The sequence below is a fragment of the Canis aureus genome, chromosome 12, assembly GCF_053574225.1.
Source record: "Canis aureus isolate CA01 chromosome 12, VMU_Caureus_v.1.0, whole genome shotgun sequence".
NCBI classification, from domain to species: domain Eukaryota; kingdom Metazoa; phylum Chordata; class Mammalia; order Carnivora; family Canidae; genus Canis; species Canis aureus.
The window spans coordinates 21,012,098-21,035,008 of NC_135622.1; the positions used below are offsets into that span (position 1 = coordinate 21,012,098).

At 37.5% G+C, this 22,911-nt stretch overlaps 1 protein-coding gene and 1 long non-coding RNA gene across 13 annotated transcripts in view; one reads left to right on the forward strand and one right to left on the reverse strand.

The window, feature by feature from the left end:
• Positions 1–22,911, forward strand: part of CTNNA2 (catenin alpha 2) — a 1,080,823-nt gene that overhangs the window by 839,877 nt on the left and 218,035 nt on the right. For all 10 annotated transcript variants that reach the window (XM_077843060.1, XM_077843058.1, XM_077843061.1 and 7 more), the window contains one exon: positions 4,264–4,416. In XM_077843060.1, the coding sequence (XP_077699186.1) occupies positions 4,264–4,416 (153 nt within the window). The remainder of the gene's footprint in view (positions 1–4,263; positions 4,417–22,911) is intronic.
• Positions 1–22,911, reverse strand: part of LOC144280731 (uncharacterized) — a 76,279-nt gene that overhangs the window by 22,584 nt on the left and 30,784 nt on the right. For 2 of the 3 annotated variants that reach the window (XR_013349151.1, XR_013349150.1), the window contains exons 2-3: positions 7,727–7,802; positions 3,426–3,710 (exon numbers count right to left, since the gene is read on the reverse strand). This is a non-coding gene — a long non-coding RNA (uncharacterized LOC144280731). Of the gene's footprint in view, positions 1–3,425; positions 3,711–7,726; positions 7,803–9,650; positions 9,839–22,911 lie in introns of those variants that run through there. The other variant, XR_013349152.1, reaches the window with a different exon arrangement.

Consider the following 22,911-nt stretch of genomic DNA (forward strand, 5'->3'; position numbering starts at 1 on the left):
TTCTTTCTTTCTTCTTTCTTTCTTTTCTTTCTTTCATCATCATAAACTCATATATTTAAATATATCTGATAGGTTTTAATCCACTGGATTTTAAAATTTTTTGTGAAGTTCAAATTGTCTAATCTTTAGCCAAGTGAGAAGCTCCTAAGTTATTTTTGCATGAGTCTAGCTGTCTTTGATAGCTTTTTGCTATCTGGCACAATAAGATATTTCAGGCCTCTTGGTGTATCTCAGCCTCAAAGTGCTAACCATTTCTCCAAGAAGCCCTGATTTGTTTTAATGGAAAACAATATTTCAAAATGTTCACTGTTATTGGTCTGGCCATTGTTTTTAGGCCTTTTCATTGGACAGAACTGGGAAATTCTGTATGTGTTTAGTTTAAAATCTTGGGTTCATATTGATATTTCTTCTTCAGATCTAGGATTATAGGGTTTTTCCTAAACCTCTTTATTTTTTTCTTCTCTTTTCTACACCAGTACTCATTAACAAGGATAAAGGTGATAAGAGATAAATTCTCATGACTAACCATTTACTTTATTCTACCTTTGAACACAATAGTGTAGGAACAATAATATTCATACTACTACTATAATTAAAATTACACATAACAGTTACAAAATTTTTGTATAACCTCTTCCCTTTTTCTTCTCATTTTTACAGTGTTATACTATGTCTTCATTACCAGATCATGTAAGATAATCTCTCTCATTCAACCATCATATATTCTTAGTTCTACAAACAAGTATATATCTAATGTTCACCGTGTTTCATGTTAATGTTTTCTGAGTAATTTTAGTTGTTAAGTCTCCTTCTCTAACAGATTCCCTGACAAAGTTACAATGGAACAATATTTTCTGTGTTCTTACTTGTTGATCAAATTTTGTCTTTCCCTTATATTTTTCAAAGTCAGTTTTGCTGGCTATAAAATTCTTAGCTCACATTTTCTTTCCTTGAGTATCTTAAATTATAGTATTTCATGTTCTTCTGGTATAAAGCTTTGCTATTTAAAAATCTGATGATCATCTATTTTTCTTTCCTTTATAAGCCATGTGTTCTATTTGCCTAAACACACAAGGATTTCCTCCTCTGTTTATTTTTTAGAATCCAGTTATTTTGCCTGACAATATACATCAGTCTTCTTAGGTACATGGTATGTCCTTCCAGAATGTAGTTAATGTGTCTATGAAAGTTTTCATGAGTTATAATTTTTAGTATTTGTTCTGTCTTCTTATCTTGGTTTTCTTCTTCAGATACCTCTGGTACCCATATATTAAATTTTTCTTTATCTATCTTCAATATTTGTCACTTTATCTCAAAATTTTTTTTATCTCAAATTTTTAAAAATATTTTTTGAATTTCTTTTTTATTTTATTTATTTTAAAGATTTATTTATTTGAGAGAGAGAGAGCAGGGAGAGACAGAGATAGAGAGAGAGAGAAACTCAAGCAGACTCTATGCTGAGCATGGAGCCTGATGTGGAGCTTGATCTCACAACCTAGAGATCACAACCTGAGCCCACAACCTCAGCCGAAACAAAGAGTCTGATGCCTAACTGACAGTTAGAAGGTGGCCCTCTTTTGGATTTTAAAATGTTTTCCTTCTTTTCTCTTTCCACTTCTCCTAAGGCATTGCTATTGTGTTTATTCATTCCTTAGTCTTTTTTCTTTTTCTTTTTTTAAAGGACTTTTCTTTTATTTATAACTCTTTCATAAGTTTCATGATCTAGGGGTACCTGGGTGGCTCAGTTGGTTAAGTGTCTGACTTTGGGTTGGGTCATGATCTAGGGGTCCTGGGATCCAGCCCTGGATGGGGCTTCCCACTCTGTGGAGAGTCGGCTTATCCCTCTTCCTCTGCCCCTCCTCCCCGACTCGTGCTTGCTCTCTCTCTCTCGCTCCCTCTCTCTCTCAGTCTCATATGAATAAATGCAATATTTTTTTAAAGTTTCAAGACCTCATTCTGTAATCTTTCCTTTTTTCCTAACTTACGTCTTTTCTCATATTATCATTTTTTACTGTATTTTTATTTATTTGAGAGAGTTTACAGTTTTAATCTGAGGTATATGTATATGTTTCTGGCATACTTTCAGTGTGTGTAAGGATGGTATTATATTCCTTATTCTTCTTTTTCTTGTGGAAACTTTATGCGAGTTTTGACCTTGATAATTTTAAGTTGCTCATTTTTATATGAATTAACTCTCCTTGAAGGTTTAGAAAGAGGCTTGATGCACTCCGCTATTCTGACTTCACAGAGTTCTCACATCTGTTATTTTTGTCTGTTGTTAAGAAATATGGTGACTTGATTGCTGAGATAGCCTGGCTCTCTGCTCATCTTCCCCACTTCATCTGGGCCTTCTTTTTCTTTTACCTCTATTATCCCTGTCAAGTTCAATTTTGATTATACTCTCAATAGTTTCTCCTTCATCTGGGACTCTATCCTGGAAGAGAGCCATAGCAGATCAGTTTCAAGTATTCACTGCCCTGTTCCCTCAGACCTTCTTATTTGGCTCTGCCACTTGTTACCTTGTAATTGCAGACAAGTTATTTAATGTTTCTCAGTCTCATTTTCTTCATTTGAAAAACTAGTATAACAATTGTACCTATTTTATGGTGGTGTTTTGAAGATTAAATGATATTATATGTAAAGATTAATTGAGTATCTGGTACATTGTGTGTATCTGGATTATATGAGCTCACAAATAGCCAACATTATTCCTGAGCTGTAGTTTATGTAGTTTTTTTTTTTAAGATTTATTTATTTATTTATTTATTTATTTATTTATTTATTTATGATAGAGAGAGAGAGAGAGAGAGGCAGAGACACAGGAGGAGGGAAAAGCAGGCTCCATGTCGGGAGCCCGATGTGGGAATCGATCCCGGAACTCCAGGTTCGTGACCTGGGCCAAAGGCAGGCGCCAAACTGCTGAGCCACCCGGGGATCCCCCCTGAGCTGTAGTTTAAAACATGCTACCAAATAAGTAGCTGATTATATTAACATTGCATAAGCTTTATCTATTTTATATGGTGAAATATCAAGCTCAATTCAGGGGTAAGCCAAACTAAGTTATATATATACATATATATACCTTATTGTAATTAACATGAAAAGGAACTGAGATTTTTCAAAGTTCTCCTTCTTCTAATGATAAATATGTATGTATCACCTTCCTGAAAGATGTGCCTGAATACTCCTGAATTATTATACTTGTTTGGAAAATATACACATTGTTTGCCATCTTCTCTTGCATTTATTTGCGTGTTTTCTCCCTGTATACATCCTGACAATTATGAGCAAAGCAGCACTGACGTGTTTTTCTAGATACAGTTTCATTTTTTTTTCATGCAGCTGCCCTGCTTCCCATTTAACAATGTGGAAATGGTGTGTAATTAAGCATTGTTAGATATTTGGGTATGTTTATTTTTACTTACCTTGAAGAGTAATTCTAGGTACTTCTTACTGGCTCACTGCAACTGTATCATCATAGCACTTGGAGGTTGTGAGAAGTTTCATGTTTCTACCTCCAGCAAATTCGAACAATGGATGTAGGAAGGGCAGACTACTGCAAAAAGGTGAAGTTTTAGGGGTGGCTTCAAGGCCTATCTCTTCATCTAAAGCTCTCCCCACTTGCTGGTTGATGCTTAGATTTCTCCGTTTTTCTAACAAGCCTTGAACTGAGTCCTGTGTCCTTGAGCTGTATCATGATTCAAAACTTCCTAAATGGAGACATTTGAACCAATGAAGGAGGAAAATAGACATTAGATAGGAGAGGGCCTATAATGTATTAAGCTACAGGCCATATATGTAACTTTCAAATTGATATTTTATATAATTAATTGAAAACCATCTATCAGTTATCTCTCTTTGTTTCACTTTTTTTTTTTCTAAAGACTTTTATTTATGAATGAGAGACATAGAGAAAGAGAGAGGCAGAGACACAGGCAGAGGGAGAAGCAGGCTCCATGCAGGGAGCCTGATGTGGGACTCGACCCGGGGTCTCCAGGATCAGGCCCCTGGCTGAAGGCGGCGCTAAACCGCTGAGCCACCAGGGCTGCCCTCTTTATTTTACTGTGATATGATAAGCACTGGGAAAATTAATAAGAGTTGAAACATTATTTCCATGGATAATGAGAACTGGGCATAGTTTAGAAAAATGTTTTATTCTCAGGTAGTTATATAATCCATATCGCTAAATGAATAATAGACTCATAAATACACCATTCTTCTATTCCTTAATTGTGTGTGTTTTGTTTTTGTTTTTTACTGCAGCTTCGGAAAGCAGTGATGGATCACATATCTGATTCCTTCTTGGAAACCAATGTCCCTTTGCTAGTTCTCATTGAGGCTGCAAAGAGTGGGAATGAAAAGGAAGTGAAGGAATATGCCCAGGTTTTTCGTGAGCACGCCAACAAACTGGTGGAGGTAAGTCAGGAAAAGCCTGAGGAGTAGAATTTACTGTTGGGTTTAGTCTCCACATATAGCTCTTGCAGTTTCAGTAGATAGCCCTTCTTTAGCTTTCCTGAAGAAATAAAGTCTTGGAACCTCTTTTTTTTTTTTTTTTTTTTTAACCTTCTGATGCTCCATCCCTTGCAGAAGAGGAAGATTATTAGTATTCTCTCCTTTATCTATCCCACAATTCTAAACATGTTCTGGAAAATGATAATTTTTCTGAAAAAATAGGAGAGGCTAAGATAGGAGAGGTAGAAGAGAAGCTCCAAAATGCTGAATGCCAGCTTTGATTTGAGGGAGTTGAATTAAAATTGCCAAGGGAAGGTTTAAATATTGATCCCTTTTCTTCTTCCTTATCCCCATCTCTACTCCATGCCTCTGCACCTAGATTAGCTGGCCACATTATGAACTGGTGAAAAAAATATCTCACTTTCCCCATAGAGATACTGGGATACCTGATGAAGGATCTTGGGGCAGTAGGATGAGATGAGTCCAAGTTCAGAGTCCTAAGGATATTCTATGTGTGAGATAAACCAATGGGAATTGTCTTATAAATGCAGAATTGTGTTATGTAATATTGAAAAAATATTTATTTAAGGCAAACAAAATAAGAGTGAAATGACAACCAGGCTGCCTATATCTAGGAGCTGAAAACCAACAGCTTGGCAAAGGTTGGATTTTGTGATGTGGGACTGAATAGAATCTTAAATATGTTAAATAATATGTGTGTGTAGATGCTAGAGGAAGAGTCTAGAAGGGGAAAAGATTCTGGCAAATTTAGGGAATAGTTCTTAGGGCCAAGCTCTGAGCACTTAAAAACAACAACGAAACTCTGGTATCGTTTACACTTTAACTCAGGATAAAATGAAATTACTCAAATAACAGGCAACTTAAATGCAAGCTAAAAATAAAATAGATTTGGAGCAGGGGTAAAGTGGGAAGGGGAGAAGGAAGAAGAAAACAAATAATACTGAATGAATGCTATAAAAGTTTTGAATATTCATATGTAATAAAATAATAGTATTAACAGAGTTAGGTCATGCATTTATATAACTTCAATGTTTATAAAATAATTGCAGACTTTATAGAAAATGTTAAAGGTGTGTTGCAGGCATGGCGGGCAGAAATAGGGACATGTGTTTAGAGTTGTGTGATAAACATATCCTACTTCCAGTCTTGTCTGTGTCATTGTGTAATCCTATACATAGACTTATTTGAGATAATACTTAAGGTTCACACTTGATGCCCAGTGTAAATGTGAGTCCAAGCAGCCCTCATATCTACTCTTTCTTCCTTCTCCTATGATAGACCCTCAACTCATTCACCATTTCCCCTCATTCTATCTGTAGGATTCACTCTAGGGGTATCCAGCCACTGTGAGTGGTCCTTAACCCTAAACTTGTAGCAGAAGCAGAAGCTCAGGTCAGTCAGAACTCCATGCTTCAGAAAATCATTGTGTTGCTTCTCTCAGTTATTCCCTTCACTACCCGTCGTCTGGTCACTGTATCCAGCAGCATTTCGGAATGTCTCGGTGCCTAGGAGATGAAGCAACTGAGATGTGCGATTGGCCTCTGTTGGGTTGGAGAAGACTGGAATCAAAATAATTTCTGTAGTTTATGTCCTTCAAATAAGTGCTAGATTGCTGATGCATATGTGTTAAAAAAAAGATGCTGGAGCATGGGCTGAGAGTCACCAGTTTTCTCATTTTTAAAGTACAAATATATATATATATAGAAGTGGGCATCTTTTCAAGCCTTTAGGTATTTGTGTCCGTAATGTGAAAAATTTTGTTAATATATTGATTTTATATCCATTGACCTTGATAATTCACCTACTGATTCCAGAGTTTGTTTCTTTTGGGTGTTCTGTGTATACAATCATGCTGTCTGCAAAATATGACAGTTGTATTTCTTCTTTTCCAATTCTTTTACCTTGTTTTTCCTCTCATCATTGCACTAGCAAGGACCTTCAGTAAAATATTGTGGAGATTTATATTTTTGTTACTTCTAGACCTCCATGAGAACATTTTGATATTTTACCATTAATTCTATTGTTCGTTCTAGACTTCTCACAGATTTTTTTGTTTGCTTAATTTAGTTCTCTCTTATTACTCATTCGCTTAAAGTATAGAATTGTATCAAACAAGTTTTCTGCACATATTGAGACAATTACGTTTTTTGTTTCCTTTAATCTCCTTCAGGAGTATTGGTATCTAAATTATGCTTTCCCTCAAAAAATGAGTAGAAAATATTCCTTCTATTTATTTTTGGAAGCGAATGAGTAAGACTGTCATTACTTATTGTTATTTCTTTTTGATATTTGGAGGAATTCACTCATACAGCAACCTGAGCCTGGGTGTTTGCTTGAGGAAAGGTTTACATTGCAGGTTCAACTATTTTTACTAAACACAAGCCCATTTAAATTTTCTATTTGTTTTTAAGTCAGCTTTCATAAGTTGTATTCTAGGAATTGTTATTTTTACTTAATTTCCTAATTATTTGACATAAAATTATCCATAATATTCTCCTTTTAAAAATAATCTGTAGCTGCATTATTATTTCTTTTAACTTCTTATACTGCTAATTGGTATCTTCTCTCTTTTTTCTTGATTACTTTTGTAAGAGGTTTATCAATTTAATATTTTCTTTAAGGTTTGCAAATTTTCTTTGTTTTCTATTTTATCTATGCTGTTATTTTTTTTTATTTTTCGGCTTTCTTCTGATATATCTTACTGTTTTTCTAGCTTTCTAAAATAAATAATCACATTATTGATTTTTAGCCTTTCTTATTTTAATAATATATGCATTTAAGGCTTAATTTTTCCCTAGCTATGCTTTTATCTGGCTATTTTCTATTGACCTAGTTTTCAGCTCACTCATCCTGCTTCCATCTGTGTCCAATGTGTTTGAAACTGATCTATTGGATTCAATTGTTTTTTTAAAATTTCTATTCAATTTTTAAAATTGATTCCAGTTCTCTAGCAGCAAATTCATTATTGGGTCCTCTCTTTTAAAAAGATATGTTAGGGGTCCCTTTCCATTTTGCCCCCACAACTGGGCAAGCAAGGAAGAAAACTGACCTTTCTTTTGATGTCAGTAGGGAAGTTTGAACCATTCAAATCCTAGCTCCCACATGGAGGTCTCAACCCGAGTCCACCTCCCTAACATGATAAAAACCAAAACCATTTATTCTTCTTCGGGCTGACACTACTATAAACTAGCTTAGGTGCCTTCTCTGCTCTTCCTCAAAAGTCCCTTTTTGTGACTAAGAAACCTTCTCATACCTTATTCATAGGTGTGCTGCATCCTCACTCTCAAAATGCAAGCCATTTTTTGTGTGTGGCTGGGGAAGAGCTCTCTCTGTGAGGCAACCACAAAACAGAAACAAAATTGACCAAAATATTAGGATTCTTTGACTTGGACTTTAAAAATAACTATAATTAACATATCTCTTTAAAGATTGATTGATTGATTGATTGATTGATTGATTTAAGAGAGGTGAAGGGAGAGAGCAGGTGCATACAAACAGGAGGGAGGAGCAGAGGAAGAAGCAGCAGCAGACTCCCTGCTGAGCAGGGAGCCAGGTGTGGGGCTCAATCTCAGGACCTTGAGATCATGATCTGAGCCAAATGCAGACACTTAACTGGAAAGGGAGAAGACTGGGTCCTAAAAGCTGTCAGCAAACATTCAATATGAAGTAAGAATCTTCATTTGGGTTGACCCCTGATGTTTGATGACTGGAATGTGCCATGTTTCATTTAATTTAATTTTGTTGTTTTTTGTTTTTTAAAAGATTTTATTTATCTATTCACAAAAGATATTCATGTAGAGAGAGGCAGAGACATAGGCAGAGGGAGAAGCAGGCTGCCTGCAGGGAGCCTGATGTGGGGCTCAATCCCAGGACCCCAGGATCACCACCTGAGCCAAAGGCAGATGCTCAACCACTGAGCCACCTAGGTGTCCCTCATTTAATTAAATTTGAATTTGAATTTAAGTGAGCTATTATGGAGCTCTGTGAGGCTTCCAAAATGGAGATAGACTTTATTGTGGCATCTGTAATAAGCTTGATTTTTATCTTGATTATGGATTTTTTTAAATGTCAGCTGATTTTTTTATTAAATGGCCAACATTTGTATGGGAAAATATAAAGGGTCTGTGTTGTAGTCTGGGCTGCTATAAGAAAATACTACAGAATGGGTGGTTTTTCAGCAACAGAAATTTATTTCTCACAGTTCTGGGGGTTGAGAGGTCTAAGATCAAGGCACAGAAAAGGGTGCATTCTGTTAAAGGCCCTCTTCCTGGTTCATAGCCAGTGACTTCTCACTGTGTCCTTATGTAGTGGAAGGCATAAGGGATCTCTGTGGAGTCTTTCTTGTAAGAACATTGACCCCATTCATAAGGGCACCATCCTTATGACCTTAGAGCCTCCAAGGCTCCACCTCCTAGTACCTTCATATTGGATATTAGGATTTCAGCATATGAATTTTGGAGGACAGACACCAATGTTTGGACTATAGAGTCTGGATAGTGTTTTCTCTTTCCAGAAAGGATTTACTTTTTTCTAAAGGACACAGATGTTGTGATGAGCACCAGTGTTACATGGAAGTGTTGAATCACTAAGTTATACACCTGAAACTAATATTATACTGTATGTTAACTAAAGGGAATTTAAATAAAAATTTAAAAAAGGGGGGCAGCAGAGAGATAGCTCATTTCAACCCAAAGACTGAAGTGTCTTGAGGCTAGTTTGTAGTCTTTGTCAGTTGTAGTCTACCTTTCTTTTACCCTAGTCCTATGAATAGTCTTCTAGGGGTACAACCAGAGGACGGGATGTGTTACCAATGATCTCACCTTATTTATAGAACAGTTTCTCCAGTTTTTGTTTTCCCATCATCATGATATGGTTGAAAACTTTGTTTTGCTTTTTGGATGCTTTTAATTTGCTTCTTTATTTTTTTTTGGGGGGGGGAGGGGGCAGACAGTGGGGAGGGGCAGAGAGAGAGAATCTTAAGCAGGCTTCATGCCCAGCACAGAGCCCAATGTGGGCCTCTGTCTCACAACTCTCAGATCATGACCTGAGCCAAAATCAAGAGTTGGACACCTAACCTACTGACCTGCCCAGGTACCCCTAATTTGCTTCTTGACTGTTGGTACATGTAACTTAATAGAGAAGACCTTAATAAAAAAACAAACAAACAAACAAAAAACCTGTGATCAAATGCCAGTCTTTGAACTCCTCGTTCTCCATGAGACCTTTGGCTCCTTGGCTGTCCTGGACTCCAATTTTTGCCTCTCCAGCCCTATGAGATAGCTGGAAACTCTAAATAATTCTCTTTTTTCTCTGCAGTTACCTTCCATCGGCTGTCTCAGTTTCTCTTTCAACACTAAGAATTAGCAAATGCTTGGGAAGGAAAGTAAAATGCACAAAGTTAGGCTCCCTTCAATGAGCATCACGTTTTGAATTAGTCTAGGTTTTGACCCTCTTGGCAGCTGTTCCATATTTTCAAGGAAATGACTTTTTCCTGCATTTCTAGTTGTGCTCAGCAAGAGAATCGGTCTCTTACTGGCTACTCCATTCAGTCTGAAAGTAGAAATCCCTGAGAGAGCTGGTTCAGACAAGTTTGTGGGGACTTTTTATTTGTTTGTTGCATTCATATTTTTAGTCAAAGATCTCTTTTTCAATGGAAATATTGAGCGTCCATACCTCAAAGAAATACACTAATCAATAAGAATAGTTCTTACGAGATTGAAATAACAATCTCAGTCCCTCCTCCACTTTCTGCAATTCCTTTACTTAGTGCCTTCTTCTGCCAAACACCACCTCACAATCCTCCCAGGGCACATTTGATCCCTGTTTGAGAACTTCTGAGGGAACTTTGCGTTGCCATTAATGCAAATTATGTAAGAATTATATATCAGATAATTTTGAATGGAGAATGAATAAATGCATAAAATAATCTATGAATCAGTGGTGATAATTTTAGCTCTTCAACTTTTTTTTTGTTATTGAGTTTCGTTATAGTATATTCAATTTTCCATCAATTTTTGTTTGTTTTGGGAAGCCTAGGTGGCTCAGTGGTTGGGCTTGTGCCTTCGGCTCAGGATGTGATCCCGGAGTACCGGGATCGAGTTCTGCATCGGACTCCCTGTATGGAGCCTGCTTCTCCCTCTGCCTGTGTCTCTGCCAATCTCTCTGTGTCTCTCATGAATAAATAAATAAAATTTAAATTTTTTTCTCATATGTGTGTGCTATTTTCTCCCAGTTTGGTATTTGCTATTCACAGAGATTGATGTGATAAAGTGAATAGAGGATGCCACAACCTGTAATACAATATTGTCATCCTTAGAAAACCTGTAACAAGGACAATTTTAGTGCAAATAAGATATTACTAAAATATGAATCAGTAAAAAAATATAATTTGGCTTTTCATAATTTCCTTAACAGGTAAAATTGTTTGGTTTTCTTCCCCACAATGTTTCCAACTTTTAATAAAGATTAGGTGAACTCACACCAGGGTTTTTTGATTAAAAGAATTTAACAGGTCTGTTTTGATTATTTGTGATCTATAATATCAGCCAATATAGGAAGTATCACTAGTAGAAATGAACTTTTTTCTTAATCTATTTTCCTTCATCTCCAGAATCCAGCTAACTCATACCCTCTGAGATTTAGCTAAGGGCTTCAAAGCAGAGCTGACTCAGGGTGTACTGAGCTTATCAGAGGACCCCTGTTGTACCTCCTTTCCAAGGCTTTTGGAGAAATGGAATGCAAAGTATGGTAGCACAGTACCAAAGTAATGTGGCCTGAGTAGGGGTGGCAAAATAGGCATTGTTGCAAAGGAAATAAAAAATGGAAATCTGGAAACTGAGATGCAGAGTCAATATAGCTATTTTCAGAATCTCCAAACTGATTTTATCCTTTCCATTGCTTTCCTACTTAATGTGCCTCTCTTTCTCCTACTACATCTCTCCCATTAACACCAATACAGTATGTATGCAAGCTACACATGCTATTATCTGGTGGACTGCAGTGTCCTCCCAGCAGTCCTCTCTCATCTGCCTGGTCCTCCTTCAGTCCCTTCTGCAGACAGCAGCCGCCACAGTGAACTTCTAAAAATACAAATCAATCATGCAATGTCTCTTTCCTAGACCATTCAGAGACTTCCTATTGTTCTCAGGTGAAAGGCCAACTTATTAAAGGACTGTGCAAGGCTTGCATGATCTGGCCCCTTCTTTAATCTCCAGGCTAGTCTTCCTGTCCTCTCCCACTTCCCACAATGTATCAGCCTGACACAAACCATCTTTCACTTGTCAGGTGTGCCATGCTCCGCTCCACCCCAGGCCTGCACTTGTGTTGTCTCTTTCCTGACATACTCTGTGTTGTCTCTTTCCTGATATACTCTCCATTCTACCTCTTCCTCTCATTTCTAATCATTGTTCAGATTTCAGCTCAAACATCATGTCCCTAAATGGGATTCGTTCCCTGTGTTTTTTTGCCCTCGTGGAGCCTTATTTATTTTTGATTTGCACACATCCAGCTCTATGACTGTATGATATTTCTCCTGCTAGATGAGCAATTCCTTTAGAAAGAGACCATGTCTGATGGATTCCTAACTACACTGCAGCATGTGGCTGAGCGGCTAGCATATAGCTGGTATTCAATAAACAGATATTGACTAAATAATGAATAAAATAATAAATGCAGCCAGGGATACTGCCAACTTTTTGGCTTCTGAGGTAATATATTTTAACAGCACAGCTGCAGGTCCCCAAACAGGTGCCTCTGGGGTTACTAAAGAGGCATTGTGCTTATATAATTCTGTAATTTACTACAAAGGAGGAATTTCAAATCTAAGAAGGACTAATGTGGAGAACTCCCATTTCTACTGAGTAGAAAGGCCCTGCTGTTGGCTGATTTTGGGAGAAGTTAAATGGATTCTCCTCAGGATGTTTCTGAGGTAGGGCCCCTAACTCTGCTGTCATTTCTCTCCTGCCCACCACCGCACAAGCATACAGTTGTCTGATCTTTGGTTACAGAGGATGTGGGAGAGGGAGCTAGTTCTGGCACAGTAAAGGACACATTTGAGGCCATAACAGTGACAAGTTTGACAAGGGAATCTCAATTCTCCACTTCATCTTCTGAGTTACTCCTGATGTCAGCACCCCATTGGGTGAGACTTGATCTGTGGCAAGTGGAAGATTTGAAATAAGGGGCAAATCCTAATATTCAGAATCATTAATGTGATCATCTATAAAGCACAGACTGCCTCTGTTTCAGCTTTGAGTAAATTGCTTTTCTCAATCAATCTTTCCACTTCATTCAGAGAAATTCATTCAGCAACAAATGTACTGAGTGGCTACCATGTGCCGACCATTGCTAGCAATACAACCATGAATAAACCAGATAAACTTTCCACTCTCATGGGACATGCATTCTTTTGGCAAAGACAGAAAAAGATAAATGTATAATAAACAAGGTAGAACTAAATCCTGAAGAGCAATAAAGCAGAGCAAGGGACAGAGAATGATGAAGGAGTGCATGTGTGGGCAGAAGAAGGTTGTCCCCTAAGATGACTATTAAGCAGGGACCTGAAGGGAATGGAAGAACATTCCAGATTGTGGGAACAGAAAGGGCAAAGACTCCCAAGGCAGCAGTGTGCTTGGCATGTTTGATCAAGAATAAAGAGACCAGTGTGCTTGCAGCTCAGAGGGAGAGGAAATATTTCAGAGATGAGATTGAGGGCTGGGGGTAAGGACTGTATTTTACTCCGATATTTTAATCTATTGAAGGCTTTGAACAAAGGCATGACATGATCTAACTTCCATTTTGAGAAGTGCTGTGCTGCTGTCTGGGAAATATACAGCAGAGTGACAAAAGTACAAGGAGAATAGATAAAAGGATGCAATCATCCAACAAGGGATTGGTGCTACAACGAGGGGAGAGGCAGTAGAGATGTGGGCAGGAGGGCTTGAATTTGGGTTCTATTTCCAACGTTGAACCAATGTATTGGAAGTTAGGCTATGAGACAGACAAGAGCCTGGGATGACATTTGGACATGCTGCAGCAGTGAAATCACTAGGAACTCTTAAAAAAACATGACCTACACTCTCACACTGCTTCTTGATTGGATCTGCCTGAAGTTTCCTGATATGTGTGATCCTGAAAACCCTACACAAATATCTTGGGTTTAAATAAATACAATAGAGCTTTGAAAATTACAGGGTCTTGATTCAAACTATGAACCAAAAACAAAATCAAGAAAAGCTGCATCAAAAACTACATTGATGGAACTGGATCTCCATGCTTTTTTTTTTAAAGTACAAACTGAATATTCTCATCTTTTTCTCAATGTTGCCCTCCCCAATCCTACTAGTAGATTTGAGCCAGAACTGAATTAGTGGAATTTCTAAAAAAATTGAGCCAGAACAAAGCAGTAAATCATAATATTTTATAAAGAGCTATTTTGTTCAGCACATGTTAAACTTACAGTATTTTTTTCTGTCTTTGAAGAAGTGTATAGTCCAATTCCACCCCTTTCCAAATTCTGATTCCTAAAGTCTATATAATTATATATATTTTTTCCTATGAACACAATAAAGCATTACCAAAAAATTTAAGCATTCACCCTAAACTCTTAAAAATTATTTTAATATAGGGCTAGGGTTCTTCGTAAGCTCTCAGTACCTTATTTAGTGCTTTTGACAACCTAATGAAGTAGCTGTTATTTTTTCCATTCCATTTTACAGATGAGAAAACTGCAGTTTCAGGAAGTTTAGTAACTTGCCCAGTGTCATACAGATAGAGGCAGAATCCATGCAACAGTCCATGTATCCCAGACTCTAGACAACATGCTGCTAAACACTGTGCAACACTGCCCCCAGGCTCTTGTCCAAGGATTAGAGTCTAATCCTTCATGTAAGTAATTAGTATAGTGTCTAGCCCCAAAGTAATCTTAGTTGCCTTTGTACAGGTTCTATATCTCTCTAATCATATTTTGGAGAGGAGCCATACTTGACTGCACACATCTGGGGGTAACATATATTACTGCAAGCAAATTCCTATACACCCTAGTGGAGTAGATCATCCAAGTTGCTTTTTGGTACTGGTATTGGGCATAAGTTAAGCTTACTTACTAGCTTTATGACTCTTCATCTCCACAGATTGTATCATTTATGTCTGCTCAAATTACCAAATGCCATGGACTTCTAAGGTTGCTTACAGATCACAGATTCTAAAGATTTTAAATATTTCATGTCAAAGGTCTACTGCGCTGCTTGAGTTAGCTAGGCACCTAATGTGGAACTAAGTACCTAACTTCCAGATTGCATTTCAGTCTTTGCAACATAGTATGCACAGTGCAAGGCCATATTTTGAAGTTAATTATTTTTCAGATGTAAGAAGGACTGTTAATTTCTACAAAAATTTGGTTTCCTGGCATCTGGATAAAAACTTGTCCCACCATGACCTATCCCCAAGATTCATCCAAAAGGTGAGTTAAGTACACTTAGAAGAAACATCAGGATAAGAGAGGCCCTTAACTATGTTGCCCATACCTAAGGAGAAGAGGAAACATTATCAATACTTAGCTCATTCTTTATGCTAGATAATATTGTAATTTCCACACATTACCTCTCTTAATCCTCTTAACAACTAGGTGCCTTCATCATCAGTACCATCCTTTTTCAGATTAGGAAACTAAGGCCCACGGAAATTAAAAGCAGCCTGATCAAGTCACCCAAATCACCTGCTGATAAGTGAGTGCTACAGATAGAATTCCCTTCTCCCTCCCCTCTCCTTTTATGTATATGTATTTATATTTATTGTTATAATCATTAGCCTTTTACATTTATTAACAGTCTGTCCTCACAACAATAAAATTATAACCCAGCACTATATTAATATTCTCTTAGTCTACTCTCCAGAGTTGACAAAGAGTAGTACTATTATGTTTTAGAAAGATTCTGAAGAATCTGGGGTCTGAGCTGTGATTGTGGTGCGGCCAGGTCAGATTTTGGAGGGTGACATTCAGTGTCACTGCTACAGATGAGTAGGAGATATTTGGTCTTTTGTTCTACTAGATAATGAGATGTATTGTTTTATCATCCATGTGGGGAATGACCGTTCTCTGCACATGTATATATACTTGTATGTGCGTGTGTACGTGTTTTCTCCTGAGTTGTGTTTTCTGTCTTTCTTTAAAGGTATGTTTATTTAGTCCAGCTAACTCAGAGACTTTGCTGGGTAGTATAACCTTACATTATTAAGGTCAAACCTCTTCAGTGCAAAAAATGAAAAACTGAACCCCATTAAAAATGATGTGCTTTTTTTTTTTTCCTGGAATGCCAAGAAGTTTTTAATTGCCCAGGAAAAAATACTCCAATGCTCATGTGTTCAGTCTTTTTTAGCTCTAAGAGCTTTTTATATTACAAAGCCCCCTAGCCAGCCTGGAGCCATAGTTTGAGAGGGATGGTATGTTGGGGCATTGCTCTTTTGAACTAAAAACAAGTTTTCAGATTAGCATTACTCCGTTAGCTTTAGAAGGTTGTGGAGTTTAACTTGACAGAGGCCTGTGACCAGCCTGAGGCTCAGCATATATGTACTTTCAACCCTTACCTTAAAAATCAACCCTGAGTACTTTGCATCTGATGACTGGGATTTCTCTGACAGTGTAATGATCTACCCTACGTCTGTGAGAATCACTGTAATCCTTTGCCCCTCATACTTTGCATCTGGCATCTCATCATTTAGGTCCTGTCCATCTCTGAGATTCTATATTCTAAGGACCTTTCGTGGTTTAAGATTCTATGAAAAGGGAAAACCCAAATAATTCTCCTGTTCTAGAATGGATTTGTGATTGAAACTGAAATTTGGGGACTGCAAGAAGAACATGTCACTGCAATAGTTTACTGATACCTTTTTGATTCAACTAAGCACACAACTGAAGCTTGGGGCATAGTTGATGACTAAGCTGTCTTGGAGCATAAAGAAACCAAAAATGTAGATTCCATCATTATTTATCATACTTCCATGGCTTTTATCTGTGACTGACCCAGTGTCTGAAAGATAGGTTTGAATGGCTATTAATCAACTTGGTGATTATATAGGTAGGAAATAAAGAAAGGATAGAGGTCAATGCCTGCCATAGAGAAAAATATACATATTAGCTAAATTATTATGATATAACTTATTTATATGAATTAAAAGCTTGCATTTTTTCTCTTTTTCTGCAGGCTTATTAGTGCCTGCTGGTGAATGCCAATAGTCATGAATGGTGCCAAGGAACAGCAGGTGGTATGGCATTCTATAGCATACCCCACTCCAATCTTCACAAAGTATTCTCTGTCCCTCAAAGCCACTCTATCATATATGAGTGTGTGGGTATGTATGTTAGACATATACATGAATTCTTTGATCTAAAGAACAAATATTTTTTTCAATCATATGTAAGATAAAATACGAGCATCTTTAAGGAAAAAAATGTTTTAATTGACTTTTAATACATAAAGTAAAAACTGCCTGTAATACAAATGCATCTTCCAGAAATTTGCCCATTTCCACTTCCAATCAGATTGCTGCCCTCCTGTTCAGATATTCTAGAGTTTTCACAGAGTATGAATTTCACATATCCAAGGTACCTGGGAATTGAGTCAATATTTTCATATGATGCCAGTTGCCACCAAAATATAGTTTCTTATTTAGACTGACAAGTTGCTCTTTTCTATGCTAAAACAATAGGGGCCTATGATTTATTTTTCCTAAATGTTTTCTTGGAAGACTGAAAATACAAACATATTTTTCCAAGTCTCTAAAATGTCCTAAGTGAATGATTCCCTTACCAGGTTTATGTGGAAAGATCCAAGACATCAGTCTCACCAGCTTCCTTCACCTACCCACGTAGTTTTTCTTATTTTTTGTTTTCTTATTTTAAATTTTCTAAGAAGTTGGTTTGTAACTTAATTTCAAAACACAAGATGCTTTGAAGTTGAAGCCTGTAATGTATGGGCAAAAATGCACTTCAGACTGCCTGTATGAGGAATGGCGTTGCAGATTTTCTGTAAACTGTTATGACAGTTTCCACGTGGAGACAGAAGTATGGAAGTTGTTAACGGCAGCGGGGCAGCAGAATCTCCTATGGATCAGTAGTTTTGCAAACTAAAAATAGGCAGTGATTGACCTATCCCACTGCAACGCACCCAGCTAAGGAGGCTGTTTTGATCCCATAATCAAGTAGCTCAAAAAGTCAAGTCCTTTCAAGTAGGTGCCTTCAAATATGTTACTTGGAGCTTAAAAAAAAAACAAAAAAAAACACCCAAATTTGCAATTTACATTCAAATTGGCATACTTTTCACATGCCCATTCTATAAACATGATTCCAGGCAGGTCTTTGTTCCCATCAGAGGTCCTCTAACATCTTACCCTTATGCCCATCTGGGGAAGAAGCTCAAGGTGGGCCCCCCATTGCCCTGTATGGGAAATGAATCATCCTAGCCCAGGTAAAGTGCAGAGTTGGCAAAGACATAGCCAGACTCTCATTTAAGGGACAGTCAGGGATTGAGGACAGATCACATTCCTGCAGAGGAAACTGGAAATACAGTTAGGTACAGTGCAAGAGGTGTGGTTCAAGCTGCCACAGCAAGGTCAGAAGCTCACGGAGGCAGGAGAGGGTTCATTTTGGAGGAAAGTGGGAAGAGAAAGGTTTATTGGGCAGGAAGGCAGGGAATCTGGTTGCCTCCACTAACTGCTCTACCTGACACAGCTCAGATTCCTAAGTTGGCATCTTGCTATTTCATTGCCCTTGAATTTTTGCCTTGAGGACCATTTCTCCCTCTCACGGACTTCATACACTCTGTTTGACCTCTGTTATTTATCCCCATGGTCCTCCTAACACCAGAAATCCTTTAAATATGCATTAAATATATCTGTAGGTTTTAGTGCCTTGAATTTCTGCAAATACTGGTGATATTATTGCCTACTACTTCCCCTGATTTTTTTTTTTTTTTTTTGAGGGAGGGAGGAATCTAATATCCAGTGAATTCTCTTTGTTTGATTTTTGCCTGGAATTTTGAGAGTAACAATTGCTTTCTTCAAAATGAAAACAATTCAGCCTTTGTCCCAGTTGCTTCACTAGAGTTTTAGAGGAAGAGCTTTTTCTCAAATACCATCAATAATGGCTACCACAGAATTCTGAATCGTTTCTCACGGTCAAAAAGTACTAATGACATTTGTGCAAGTGATTCTCTTGCCCTGAAAAGTCCAAGACTAAATCCACAAGGAGAATATTGAAACTAATATTTCTTCAGCCTGTCTTAGAGAACTTTACTGTGAAGTGACTATTTCCATTACAAGTTTTCCTCCAAGGAGGAAGTCAGTTAAGTGAGATTTTCATTTTCACAAAGTTGCTTGTCATTTCCTAGCCACAATAACTTATTAAGTTATCTTCCACATTATCTTTCAAAGGACTCAACTCTTTGTTCAAAGAAATTTATGGTTTTTGCAGAAACTTAAAGTGTTAGTAGCTGTTACTGTGGTGTACTTGGGATTGCATATCATTCTAGGATAACATGTGGGTGATTGTGACTTTAAAAGAGCTGATCTCTACTTTGAATGAAATTTTATATATGCATAGAGATCATAGAGATCAAAGTGTTTAATGCAGAAAGTATAATTACAGTTAGGTTTCTCTACTTCTTCACTGTTGACATTTTATGCTCATAAATTGTTGTTGTGAGAAACTTTCCCATGCATTGTAGGATGTTCAGCAGCATCCCTGGGCTCTGCCCACCAGATGCCAGTAGCACTTTGTCCTCCAGTTCTGACAACCAAAAATCCAACAGAAATCACCATAGATCCCCTAAGGGACAAAATAGTCCCTAGTCAAGATCACTTCTCTGTAATCTTGAAGTAAAATAAATATGTAATTGTTTGCATTTAGTGCTCCTTACTTACATTGGTTAGTTAGTAATAGACATTATTTTATCTGAATAAAATGACCAGATGACAAATAGGTTGAAGGTCTATTTCTTAATTAAAATTACCTCTGAAATTTCTGTTACTCAAAACAATTACTCACTAATTTCTCTCCCTGTAAGTAAGTGGGTGAAAACTTGTCCCCAAAGATTTCACTATGACCTTTAATGTTTCCTAAAATCACACCACCTAGAGAACATCTTAATAGCCTGAAACTACTTCCAGAAGGGGATACTTAAGTGCTGTTCAAATAGAAATACCTCATTAGGATACGTTCACTGATTTCTCTTTACTTAAGGCAGCTGGGTGAAGCTAAGGCTCTGATGAAAAAGGCCAGATACAAGTACAGAAAGAGAAAGTAGATAATAACATGCTTGGAGATATGTACGCAGAGAAGAAAATGGACCATGCTCAATAAACACTTATTATTTGAGAGTTAAATTTGGGTTAGAATTCCCCAGATTGGCCTGGTCTTGGTCTACCTTTGTTTTTCTATTACTTTCTTACAAAGGAAAACAACAACAACAACAACAACAACAACAACAAACAAAAGACGAAAACTCCACAAACTCTCGTGCTCTGACATATCACAAACTTGTTATCTCTGAGCCTTCATTCCTGCCATTGCTCTGGTAAATATTTGGTTATAGAAAGCAACCAAAGGAGCTGACATGATGAAAGTAATGTTTGGGGTGGTTACTTTGAATCAACTTTATTCTTTTCTAATGCTAAAATATGGATAAAGTTTCAAATGTCATGGCAGTCAACTTGCTAAAACTTGCCTCCAAATTACCTTGTCAAAGGGAGTCCAGAGTACATAATTAGTAGTAAGTCAATGCTTATTTGCTGAATCTATTTATTTAGTTGGAAGTTTTTTTCCTGAATTTTGTTCTGAATCTACTTGATAAAATGGACAATCCTAAGGTAGGTCCTATATGTGTTTGCTAGGGCTGCAATTGTAAAGTACCACACCTTGAGTGACTTAACAGAAATTTCTTTCCTCCCAGTTCTGGGGAATGGAGGTCCAAGAGGAAGATGCTGGCAGGTTTGGTTTCTCCTGATACTTCTCTCCTGGGCTTACAGCTACCTTCTCTGTGTGTCTTCACATGGTCTTCCCTATGTGTGTGCACACCCCTGGTGTTTCTTTGTGTGTCTGAATTTAGTTTTCTCATAAGGACACCATTCAGGTTGGACTAGGGCTCACTCTACCTGTAACTTCATTGTTTAAAGACCCCATCTCCAAATATGGCCACAACACTAGAGGTTCTACATATGAATTTGGGGGATATAATCCAGTCCATGAAAAATATCATTTGGCTTTCTTTATGAGAAAAAAGGGCAGGAATGTTTACTTTCATATCTGTTTTGAAGGATTTATGTTTTAATTTTTACCTGTTGCTTAAACCAATAATTGCATACCTAAGAGGTGAATTTTCTAGTGCTCTCAGTTGTCACTATTTTTTCTCTGGCAGATATTTTTACACCTTAAAAAAAGTCCTTAACCTTTTCCAGTGTGTGGCATAGAGCAAGCCTGACTACCTTAAGGAAGAAATTCCTGGGCAGCCCGGGTAGCTCAGTGGTTTAGCACTGCCTTTGGCCCAGGGTGTGATCCTGGAGACCCGGGATTGAGTCCCATGTCGGGCTCCCTGCATGGAGCCTGCTTCTCCCTCTACCTGTGTCTCTGCCTCTCTGTCTCTCTCTCACTCTCTCTCCTCTCTGTGTTTCTCATGAATAAATAAATAAAATCTTAAAAAAAAAAAAAGAAATTCCTCTAACACAAGTTTGATTCAGCCATGGTTAGTCATGCTATCCTTGGTATTCTTCATACTGTCTGTTTTTTTTTTTATGTATCAGAAGCAGACTTGTGTGAGATTTTTGCTCTGCTATAATTTTTTTGCCAATGTATTTTTTCCTCCCAAGATTCATCACTAACTGCTAACCCATGAAACCGCTACATGTGTACCCCACGATCGCACACTTCTTATTCATCCATGTTAAGGTACTCAACTTGTAACCTGAAAAAGCTCCTCTGAAGGTGTATTCTAAATATCTACAAACCCACACAAAACCCTCTTAACTGAAAGGGCTCACAGAGGGGCGAAGGTTGGTATTGTACTGACTACTGCTTCCTGTGCTCCGTCTGGGAGTATCATTTCCAAGCCTGAGCAACTGTCATTCTCTGATCCAGTCTGTTGCCACTGTTGCTTGAGGTATATTTTTAAGGATTTTTGAGGGTATTTTTAAAATCCCTTTCTGTTTTTGATAATAAAATATTCACTGAAAATTATATGAGTGAACACAGTAGGGGTGGGAAGTGAGGACAATAATGATATTGAATATATCATGCAATTATGAGCTAGACTTTTCCAAGTCTAAATAATTCCTTGACTACTTTAAGGCCTATTGCCAGCTGCATCAACTGCAGCCAGGGTATCTTATAACAAGCGATTTACCTTAGCAACGAAGGCAGTCAGTTAAAATTCATCATCAATTTATTTTTCTTTCTACCAATGCATTTTAATGTTAAGATATTTGCAAAAAAGGTGGAAATTATGTAAATAAATGAAGCCTTGTATGCAGATGTGCTTGACAATAACATCTAATGTTTGTATGGCACTTTAATATTTAATATTTTTATATTTTTCAAAAACATTTTCATCAATATACATCTGATTCTTGGAACAGTCCAGTGAGGAAGATAAGGGAAGCTGCTTTCCCAAGAGATGCCACACTGCTAGTTGGAAACAGATGTGATTGTATAGTCAAATTTCTACCATCCTAATTTAATTTCCATTCAGCTAGTATTAATTGAGCACCTACTATGTGCCAGATACTGTTCTGAACATGTGAGATATGTCCATTAACAAAACAGAACTCTCCACTCTTGGGGAACTTTATTCTAACTGTAGGAGACAGACAATAAATAATAGACAAACATGTGACTTATTTAATAATTACAAGGTGCCAAGTGCTATGAATAGAGCAAATGTAGAGCAGTAATGGAGACTAGGGGTGGGGATTGCAATTTTAATTTTAGTTTTCAGAAGAGGCTAAGGCGAGAAAATGACATCTGAGCAAAGTCTGGAAAAGAATAAGTTTGGTGGGATCCTTGGGTGGCGCAGCGGTTTGGCGCCTGCCTTTGGCCCAGGGCGTAATCCTGGAGACCCGGGATCGAATCCCATGTTGGGCTCCCGGTGCATGGAGCCTGCTTCTCCCTCTGCCTGTGTCTCTGCCTCTCTCTCTCTCTCTCTGTGTGACTATCATAAATAAATTTTAAAAAAATGTTTAAAAAAAAAAAGAATAAGTTTGGTGATTAGTAATGTATCCACTGTGCCTTCCTTCCATTTGGAAATTGGTCATATCATAATTATCCAAGCAGCCTGCAAATATTTTCTTAGAGGCCTTAACAATCACAGAGTGATTAAAAAGAACAATGGACATCAGCACTTCTAAAACATAGCAATGCAGTACTAGGGGAAAGCCAATCCTCTTCTCCCATGG